An 11,013-nucleotide genomic window follows, 5' to 3' on the forward strand; every position below is an offset into this window, starting at 1 on the left:
ACACAGAATACTGGGAAAACACAAGGAACTAGAAATAACAAACTAAACCCCACAACCAAAGAAACCCAGAACAGACCAAATAAAGCAAAAACAAAACACACAGGGCCAAAAGGACCCCAGACCATGATACCCTGCTCTGCAAGCAGTGACCTGATACCCTGCTCTGCAAGCAATGCGCAAAACATCGATTTACTGTAAAGAGATATATTTAACAGAAACAATGGCATGTCCATTACACATAATTATACAATATAAACATTTCATCAACCTGTAAATTTTTTTAACAGTTGGCTTTTGTATATTATTCAGCAGACTGAACTGCTCTTTCTCATCTGCTCTTCTTCCCACATTTCAAAAACATCCTTTTTTACTGCCTCTTGTAATTTTATATTTAAATTCATATCATCATGCAAGGTGACAAAAGAAAAGAAAAACTAGGACATGCGGTAGAGCACATACCTTGCCTACCCAATACTGTTCCAGTACTACACTACTGCAATAGATACCATCCAGTGTTGTAATGCGCCATCAGGTTCAGCTATATTTTGGTGTTAGTTGTATGTCACCAGCTTTATTTCTTACTGTACATAAGTGAATTATTTTTTGAACCAACTCAGCTCAGCTATGCTTTTTTATTCATTCCAAACATGCATTTCAGCAGTTAAAGGAAGTTAATGAAGTAGGTTGAAAACCTAACGAAGAGAAACACAAATTCACATTAAATGTACAGAAGTGTGTCCAAACGTTTGACTGGTACCGTATCTCCTGATAAACCACATAGAGCAATATTATTACCAGCATCCCAAACAGCCATGAATATTTGTGTTTTATCCTTACAGTTTTTAAAGGTTTTAGAAATCAATCATGAATTTAATTATTCCAAACTTTTAAATTCATGGATTTCATATTAAAACAAGCATGTACATCAGTTACTTTAACAGACAAAGCTTTCAACAAGACATTTAAAGTGTGGCAGGTTTGGTTTGGTTTAATTTGCCAACAGGTAAGCTTCAGGCAAATGGTACATTATCAAAGACATGCAGTTATTCAGTTTCTGAGCTCAACATTTTTTCAAGGATTCTCGTTACAACTCGTATTAGAGCAAATGGTCTAAAATATTTAAAGATTTGAGATAACGAGATTACACACTTTTTATTATTTATTACTTTTTTAAATTATTTTTATTTTTATTAAAGACTTAATAAAATGTCTTGGAATGCAGGACTGAGTTGTGCCAGATTTGAGTAAATGACCACAGATAGTCACAAATACTACTAATATTAAAGCCCTACAACAGACTGTCCAACGTGACCTGCCCAGGGTGTAACCTGCCTTTCATCCCATTACAACTAAAATGGGTTTCGGCCCCACCACAACTCTTAACTGGATAAGCACAAGAAAATGAATGGATAAAGGGATGGTAGATAGATGGAGAAATGCATGGATGAATTAACTTTAACAATGTATATTTTCCTACAAGACACAGAAAAGCTTTAGTAATTGTTCAGTGGTTGTACTTTATGGAACTTCCTTTTTAAACAGTAAATACAGTATGTGAAAGTATTGACTAATACATGAGGAAGTTTTGCAGTGAAGATCTTACATTTTTTTCCTTTTTCCGTTTTTTGTTCCTAGTTTTGTAACTATGTAATCCTATATAACTGCAGGTCTTAGAGCTGTTCCACACCTCTACACTGGAAGGCTGAAGCTACTTAGCGGTCCAGAAAAAAAGGTAGGAGATGATATTCTATAAAAAAAACCTGGTAAAAATCCTTTCTTTAATGAGCTGCCAGTCACGTTGGGTCTTCTGTTTTTCCACAGAGATATTTAACATTACGATGAAGCTGCTGACTGCAGCTGTACTTCTCTGTGCAATGATGGCTCTGACCACTGCTGCTGGTGAGTATTGCAGTATAAAGTGTATCATATATACACGTGTGTGTGTGTGTGTGTGTGTGTGTGTGTGTGTGCGTGTGTGTGTGTGTGTGTGTGTGTGTGTGTGTGTGTATGTGTGTGTGTGTGTAATGAATCATACAAATTAATAGTACATCTTGTGGATAACTATAATAAATCAAAAACTGATCAAAGTGAACATCTGCTGTTTCAATCCGTCCAGCTCTTCAAACTAAAAAGGCCAGCAAAGGGAGAGAAGGACTACAGCTTACAGGTCTGTGAATATTTTCCAGATTATCACTAAGAATATTTGTCTTTCTGTCATGCTGAACAGAAGTACCTCAATGTACTGTATGATGGGCAGTTAAGTTTGTAGTACAAAGGGGTTGTCGGTACAGGCAGTATTTTTTGTAGGTTATTTATTAGAAAAAAAGGATAATGTACTCATAAATACCCATAGATTAGTGAGTAACTATGCTTTCCAACAAATTCATGCATTCTCATTAACTTATAATTATTCTCTTATAATTCATCTATTAAAAATATAATAATAATAATAATAATAATAATAATAATAATAAAATAATATCTATTAAAAATACATAGGAGTGTTTGTGGAAACTGCCATGTTCCACCACCATATTTACTTCGCCCACTAGTGATGGGTCGGTCGCGAACGATCCGGCTCTGATAACTGATAGTGAGCCATTTCTTTATTCATGTCGTTTGTTCTTTTGTTTTTTGGTGGAAGCTGCATGTGATTGGTTAGGATGTGTAGCAGAATCTGCGTGTATACATGGAACAACAGGGCGAGTTCACACAGATCAAACATAGAGGGAGCGTCTCCGGCAAAGTTTGCTCAGAAACCGGAAAGAGCAAGAGGAAGTGGCGCTTTACATAGAGGCTACATGCAGGGATGGTGAGGAAAAGTAATTCATTTTACACATTTTTTGACTACAATCTAAGGAGCTATTTGGGAGCTGAAAGAGCCAGCTCTTCTTTGGGAGCCAAGCCAAAAGAGCCGGCTCTCTGAAAAGAGCCAAACTTCCTATCACTCTCGCCCACTGGTAGGTGGAGAGAGGTTATATTTTCACTCCTGCATAACATGTATAAACATGCTCATTTATTCCCAAAAAGTAATTGACCCTCTCATCTCTGGATGGCACATAACAAAGGTGGGTATAAGCTAACATTATGCCAGCTGTTAGGTTAAAGCAGGGATCCTCACATCCAGGCCTCGAGAGCTGGTGTCCTGCAGGTTTTAGATGCATCCCTGATCCAACACACCTGAATCAAATGGCTGAATTACCTCCTCAGTATGCAGTCAAGTTTTCCAGAGTCCTGCTAATGACTTCTATATTTGACTCAGGTGTGCTGAAGCAGACACATCTAAAACCTGCAGGACAGTGGTTCTTGAAGCCTGGATGTGAGGATCCCTGAGTTAAATTGTCCTAAAAATCATAAAGGAAAGTTTTAAACCTAATCTTAAATATAGAGAGGGTGTCTGTCTCCCGAATCCAAACTGGGAGCTGGTTCCACAGAAGAGGGGCCTGAAAGCTGAAGGCTCTGCCTCCCATTCTACACTTGAGTATCCTAGGAACCACAAGTAAGCCAGCAGTCTGAGAGCGAAGTGCTCTGTTGGGGTGATATGGGACTATGAGGTCTTTGAGATAAGATGGGGCCTGATTATTCAAGACTTTGTATCCACTTCAGATACAAGATTTTGAATAATCAGGCCCCACTTCATAATTTCACTAACGCTGGCTAACAGCAAACTAACAGCGGCTAACAGTAGCTAACAGCAGCAAAGACAGCTGTGCTTCCCTACAGAAAAGTTTAGGCTAGCCTCAACAACTCACCTCAGTATCACTGTCATTATTCAGAAGTGAGCTTCACTGACTCGACTCATATTGGACTCCTTTCACAAAAGTTTACAGCCTCCTTCAGAGTAAATAAAGGTGGAGGCTTCTCACCTAGCACTGACAACTGAGGTAAACAGTGGACTGATAATCTACACAATAGGGGAAAACTCAAGGGCAGATCCAGTCCTCAGTCACTTTGCGAGTACACCCATCACAGATGAACAGTGGCCAGAGTTTTAGAGGTGATTCGGGGGGTTTAAAAAGTAAAATATTTAAAAAAAGTACCTTACCTGTTATTTCCTAATTTATTGCTAAGTGTTGATATTATTCCATTATGTTGAAATTAGGGGTGGGACTTTAACGTGTTAATTAATTACGGGGAAAATAAAGAATTAAAAATTTTAACACATTTTAATCGCACTTTGCACCGTGGAACGTTTCTCAGTGCACAAGTTCCAGGCATACAGATTATATCGACGCACAATGTCCAAATTCAGGGACCTCATCGTTCGAAGGACCCCGGCACGTCCTTCACAGCCCACAAAGACCGCAAAAGCCAGAAGTGAGCGGCTAGCAACCGTGAGTGCGAAGCACAGCTGTGTAAAAGCAGCTGGTTAAACGGAGAACGAACTTTTTCTCCTTTTTGTGGTTTACTTTTAAATCTTTAATTCAAAATAAGCTGTTATTAAAACAAGCATAATACGTTTCAACATCAAGGAATACAGCTGAGTGAATGATTAATTTCCAACTATATTAAGTAAGACATTAATGTCTCACAGCTCCCAGTTTGGATTCGGGAGACAGTTAAGCATCCAGTTATAATGCTTAACTTTAATTTCAGGAGTTTGCTTATCACAGGAGCACATCCACCCTTTGTTGGTTTTTGTAATAGACTGGTGGGAAAATAAACAAAATTTTGAAGTTTAAGCTTAGGTATATTGATTCATTCATCAACCAAACTTAAACTAATATTGGATAATAATGGATAGAACCTGGTTGATAGCGCCTGGTTGATCCATGATCTCCAGCACTGTTCTCACAGCACTGGCAGGCCTGTGGAAATTACTGAAAATGTTACAGGATTTTTCCAGATAGAGTACATTTTTGCTTGTTTTCAGAAGAATCATCAGGAGATTATTTTGAGGAGCCAAAAACGACTTGTCCCCATGGTTGGAAGAAGTTTGGCAAGCGATGCTTCCTCTATGTCATCTATGCCATGAGTTGGGCTCAGGCTCAGGTAAAAATGTGGATTTACCATTTATTCTTTATGCACTGACATTAACTCTCATTGAAATCCTTAAACTTTTTGTTTACGTTTGAAATTCTGCTGTCTGTTGATCTCCACTATAGAGAAACTGTGACCACATGGATGCAAACCTTGCATCTATACACAGCATCAAAGAGTACAAGTTCATTCAACACCTGATATTTACTTCTAGTCATACAAGCAAAGAAGCGTGGCCTGGAGGCTCTGATGCACAAGAGGTATCAGACTGATCATTGTAGAAGACAGTCAAATGATTAAACAGTGTACTTTGATAATATTGCCTCTAATTTTTTTTAGGGTTTAGCTTGTTTTTAAATGTGTTTTGTCAAATGCAGGGATCCTCACATCCAGGCCGTGAGAGCTGGTGTCCTGCAGGTTTTGGATGTGTCTTTGCTTCAACACACCTGAGTCAAATATAGAAGTCATTAGCAGGACTCTGGAAAACTTGACTGTGTTGGATCAGGGAAACATCTAAAACCTGCAGGACACTGGCTCTTGAGGCCTGGATGTGAGGATCCCTGGTCTAATGTAATGAAAATGTAATTTTTTTTTTCTGTTTTCTAGAATGGTTATTGGTTTTGGATTGATGGAACACAGTTCATATATGCGAACTGGTGTCCTGGAGAGCCCAGCAACTATAGAAGTGAGCAATGCCTGCAGATGAATTATTCAGGTAAATCTTCAAAGAAAACCCTGCACTCTGCACTCTGCTGAGAAGGTGATTGGCTGTAACCTCCCATCTCTCCAGGACCTGTACACCTCCAGGACACTGGGGCTTGCAGGTCGGATCACAGCCGACCACTCTCACCCTGGGCACAGACTTTTTGACCCTCTCCCCTCAGGCAGGAGGCTACGGTCCATACGGACCAGAACCTCCCGCCATAAGAACAGTTTCTTCCCCTCTGCTGTTGGACTCATGAACAATTACCCTAAGACTGTTACCACCACCCTCCACAAACGCTGATGACCCTATGTCTATGCACCTGTCTGATTGCACTGATGTACATATTAGTGGAATATAGTTTACATTCTTTTATCTTTTAATTAGTCTCTGCACTGTATATTTTGTAATTTTGTAATATTGTGCTATAGTTATAGCTCTAATATCTCTGTATATTTGCAATTTGTATACTTGTATATTGTCTTATAGTTTTTATACTTATTTGTTTTTTTCTGTAAGCACGAAGTACCGCAGCAATTTCCTAATGCTGTGAACCTGTTCACCCATATGGCAATAAAAACCTTCTGATTCTGATTCTGATAGTGTGAAGTCCTATGAATGTTAAGGGGGAAAAAGTCAAAATATCCTATATTTTATTTTTGGCTGGGTGACTGTGAGGAGGAAGTGTAGCCTGAAACAGAGGCCCCCAGTACACCACCAACCTGTTCATGTTTTGAACAGATTTTTCCATCTTGGCAACACAAAGCAAAAACCTCTGTTATTGGCGACTGCAGTCTTACACACCTCTCTGCAGCTTCCCTCCTCCTGTCATCTCCCCCAAACCCCATCCCCATAGAGGCTGTTTCTTCTCCCAGACCACTAAAAGACAAACCCAAAATCACATAAAACCCATTATTGCAGCCTGAGGAGTACAAAATGACCCCACTGGACTGCTTTTTAGTTTTAATATACTTGTTTTCCACTAGTTATCCACTTTCTGACCAGTTAGCTAACATAAACTAATGTAAGTCTACCAGCGGTAACCAACCAGCCAACCCAGCTATGTCACTTTCTGTATTGGCACAAGATGGCACTACACATGCTCTAAAAACTGTAACTTGAAACACTTTTTTATTAAATCCAGCTTCACAGAGAGTGTTAAATCTATGACTGTAGAGCATGGCTTCATGGTGTAAATTAGCCTTTATACATGTAGTGTTTCATGTCCTCTTCAAAATTGATTTGATAGTACACTCAACAGGGAATGCTGACAGACATTATTATATAGAACAAAATATTTCTCTCAGTAAGTATGTGTGCATATAATCATGGTTTCAATCATGCTGCTTTTTGGTGCTTACAGACCACAAGTGTTGGGATGATACGTACTGTTACACCCTACTCCCATCTGTCTGCGTCAAGAACGTCTGATGATTCCTGGGCTGATGGGAAGGCATGCTACAGCTGGCAAAGAAGCAAATCATCTTATATAATCTCAACAAATCTGTTTTTGCTTTTAGATCATCTTTTATTTTAGTGTAATGCTACATTAGGAATGAAGTGACACATGCTGGAGTTGGATTGTCTCTTTTAATAGGAGGAAATTGAATGTGTAGTGGGAAAGAATGCTTTTTGCAAATGTTCAGTGCCAAGAATGAACTGTTCTTTATTTTCTGCATCATTAAAATCTTAAGCAATCTTAAGCAGCGTTTTGCCCTCATTGGTAAGTACGTTCCATGACACAGACACAAACATGACACAGACACAAACGCCCACTCAATCACAACTCAACAAAATTGTTGGTGTGCGTAACATGCTTTGTTAGTTTTGTTTTTCACACACAAATTTATTTTTGCAAGTATTGATAGTATTTTTTTATATGTTAAAGTGATGAAGTATCTGATTAATAGACTTGTGCTCTTTCCCCCTTTTTTTTTTGCTCCCTTTCTCTCTCCCTTTTTCTTCTCTTTATTTTCCTCTTCTTCAGCCTGTCAGCTCTGGCTGTTACATAGTATGTGGAAAAATAACTCAGATAAATAAAATAAAGGGTTAAAACATCAACAAGAAGAGCCTATTGAGAACCTATAGAGCTCATCTTGAAATAGCAAATATGTTTGGCACAACAACGCATTCAGATCACAGTTCTGCTTGCAAGATCTACCAGACATGACAGGCTTTAAAAAAAAAAAAAAAAAAAAAAAAAAAAAAAAAAATCTTAAGCATTGAATCAAACTGGTCACAATTTCATGGGTCTACTCCTCAATTTCAAAGGCATCTAACTATAATTTAATCATTTTTGCAAACAGCTAGTCAAAAGTGAGTGTGTCTAAACTTTTGACTGATACTGTAGATTTCTGTGCAACTATATGATCAAAGACGTTTTGTATTCAGTTCACCATAACTAAGCAGAAAGGTGAAAGACCAAAAAAAATATTTTCTTCTTCTGAATCCTTTGATTTATTGTTTTTTTTTTTAATCATTGTGTGTGACGTAGTGAGGACTCAAATAGACAGACAGTGTGAGGTGGAGTACAAACAAAAATGGTGAGTAACACAACTGGAAACAACACAAGGATAACTAGAGCACTCAGGATAGTCAGAAAACACAGTAGGACCAAAGTACACCAATAAGGCAGCAGTACAACACACAGACTGAGGGTTTCAATACACACAGGTTGATCAGGGGAAAGGGAAACAGGTGGGTAAAAAAACAGGTGCAACCAATAAAGAGAAACAAAATAAAGGAAGTGAACCTAAAAGCAAGGCTCAAGGGACAAAAGATTACTAAAATATGATGAGAATGCAACACAGAAATGGAAAATTAAAGAGAAACAAAAAGAAGCTTCTGACAGGCAATAGGCTTGTTTGCAAAGGAAGGGTCAAGTATGTAAATGAGAACTAGTTCTCAAACATTTTTACCTGGTAAAATAAAGGTTTAACAAAAAAAAAACAAACACCTGAAACACTTTAATTAAAAAAAAAAAAGACATTTAATATATTAAAGAATCAGAAGAAATCTCACATGCATGTGGGGACTCAGAGGAAGAGACAGGCCTGTGTGTGTGCACTCTCTCTTTCTGAGCCCATGTTCCTGTCTAACCATGACATCTTTATACTGCCACTTATCTAAACAGAAACAGTCTGGGTGCTGTGAGTTGGCCTTGTCTTTGGTCTTCTTCAAGCTGGTTTTTCATGACCCAGATTTATCAGATCAGCGGTGGAGCCATGAAGCACATCATCTTCCTGAGGTTTTAATTTGTCATACAGAGCAATCTTGTCCAGATTAATAACAGAACATGTTGAGGTTGGTGATGTTTTAATTGTACGTACTGTGACCGAACCTCCAAGATAAGAGACAGAGAAGTTCAGCACTTTCTTTCTGTTGCTCTCTGTCTAATGTAGGATTTAATTGTTTATTACTTGGTTGAGCCACTGTTTATTAATTAACTTGCTGGAGTTTAATTTTAAACATTTGTCCCTTTATTCATTGATTAAAAAATAATCCCTAACACCTCTCCAGACCCTTTGATGTCTGTCACATGTGCTCAGAGTGAACCTGCTCTCATCTGTAAAAAGCACATCCATGGTGCCAGGCAGCGAGCACAGGACCCACTGGAGGATGTTAGCCAATCAGGCTACTCTCCTGAGGTCTGTTTCTGAGTGTTTGGCCAGAGACACTCACACCATTGGCCTGCTGGAGGTCATTTTGTAGCCCTGACAGTGCTCATCCTGTTCCTTCTTCCACAAAAGAGCAGATCCCGGTCCTGCTGATGGGTTAAGGACCTTCTACGGCTCTGTCCAGCTCTTCTACACTAATTGCCTGTCTCCTGGAATCTCCTCCATGTTCTTGTGACTGTGCTGGGAGACACAGCAAACCTTGAGGCAATGGCACATCAACATGTGCCATCCTGGAGGAGTGGGACTGTCTGTGCAGCCTCTGTAGGGTCCAGGTATTGCTTAGCCTAGCCAAATGGAAAATAGTGAAAAGATGAGGCAGAGAATAAAAGGTGAATGGCCTCCACCTGCAAAACTATTCCTGTTTTGGGGGTTGTCTCATTGTTCCCAGAATGTACCTGTTGTTAATTTCATTAACACCAAAGCAGCTGGAACTGATTAACCCCCCCCCCCCCCCCCCCCCCCCACACACACACACACACACACACATATACACACACACACACTCAACTGACCAGATCAACCTTCCTTCAGTCTCAAAAATTCTTGAAAGAGTAGTTGTAAAACAGCTAACTGATCATCTGCAGAGGAAAGTTTATTTGAAGAGTTTCAGTCAGGTTTCAGAATTCATCACAGTACAGAAACAGCATTAGTGAAGGTTACAAATGATCTTCTCCTGACCTCTGACTGTGGACTCATCTCTGTGCCTGTCCTAATATACCTCTGTCTAACCAGACACTTGATGTTTTTACCTTGGCTGACACTGTGAGGAATCTTGGAGTCATTTTTGACCAGGATACATCCTCCAATGCTCATATTAGACAAATATGTATGACTGCATTATGCAATAGTTATAAAATTAGAAACATCTTGTCTTGGAGTGATCCATTACTGTCAGGCTGTCCAAAAATCTCTTTGAAAAGCCTTCAGCTGATCCAAAATGCTGCAGCTAGAGTACTGACAGGGCCTAGAAAGAGAGAGCAGATTTCTCCCATATTGGCTCCTCTTCATTGACTCCCTGTTAAATTCCAGAACTGAATTTAAAATCCTTCTCCTCACATACACGGTCTTATAGTTAAGGCTGGATCAGGTGACCCTGGGCCTTCCCTCCATTAGGCTGCTGGGGGGTTCCTACATTATTAAGCATATCATGAGTGTTTCTTTTTCACTTACCTGTTTTCACGCTGTGTTCATACACCGCTCTGCATTTAATCACATATCTTCTCTGCATCTGTTATCAGCTTAACTGTCTTGATTACACAAGCAAAATAAACATTTACATGTTTATTTTTTTTTTCATATAAAACAGCAGAACTAAAGTTCTTCTTTGTTCAGGGCGAAATTTTAAACCTAATCTCAAATGGTGAGAGGAGCAGAAGCTAAATACCTCAGTGACGTGCAGTCAGGGGAGGCAGGTGAGGCACGGCCTCACCTGTCATCGTGGAAATATAAAATTAAAAAATAAATTAAATGGTTATATTCATTCAGTGATTTGTATTTTAAAGTTCTTTTCCATTTAACTACACCATTTTTAGATTAGTTTTTTCAAAATCGCTGAATTTTCGCATTTGCCGGTCAAATACTAAGAGACAAACGGTGAGGCACCAGCCCGGCGAGCCGCACCACGGATTGCGCAATCCGTGGTGCGGCTCAGTA

The 11,013-nt window shown here is 39.1% G+C and overlaps 1 protein-coding gene across 1 annotated transcript; it reads left to right on the forward strand.

Annotated features, from left to right (window-relative positions):
• The first annotated feature begins 1,838 nt into the window (after positions 1-1,838).
• LOC115797105 (type-2 ice-structuring protein-like) lies at positions 1,839-7,114 on the forward strand. Its single transcript, XM_030753586.1, has 5 exons — positions 1,839-1,927; positions 4,911-4,992; positions 5,106-5,240; positions 5,587-5,695; positions 7,047-7,114. The coding sequence occupies exons 1-5, from the start codon at positions 1,839-1,841 to the stop codon at positions 7,112-7,114; spliced, it is 483 nt and encodes a 160-aa protein (XP_030609446.1).
• Positions 7,115-11,013: the final 3,899 nt, after the last annotated feature.

Source organism: Archocentrus centrarchus, chromosome 18, assembly GCF_007364275.1.
Source record: "Archocentrus centrarchus isolate MPI-CPG fArcCen1 chromosome 18, fArcCen1, whole genome shotgun sequence".
Taxonomy (NCBI): domain Eukaryota; kingdom Metazoa; phylum Chordata; class Actinopteri; order Cichliformes; family Cichlidae; genus Archocentrus; species Archocentrus centrarchus.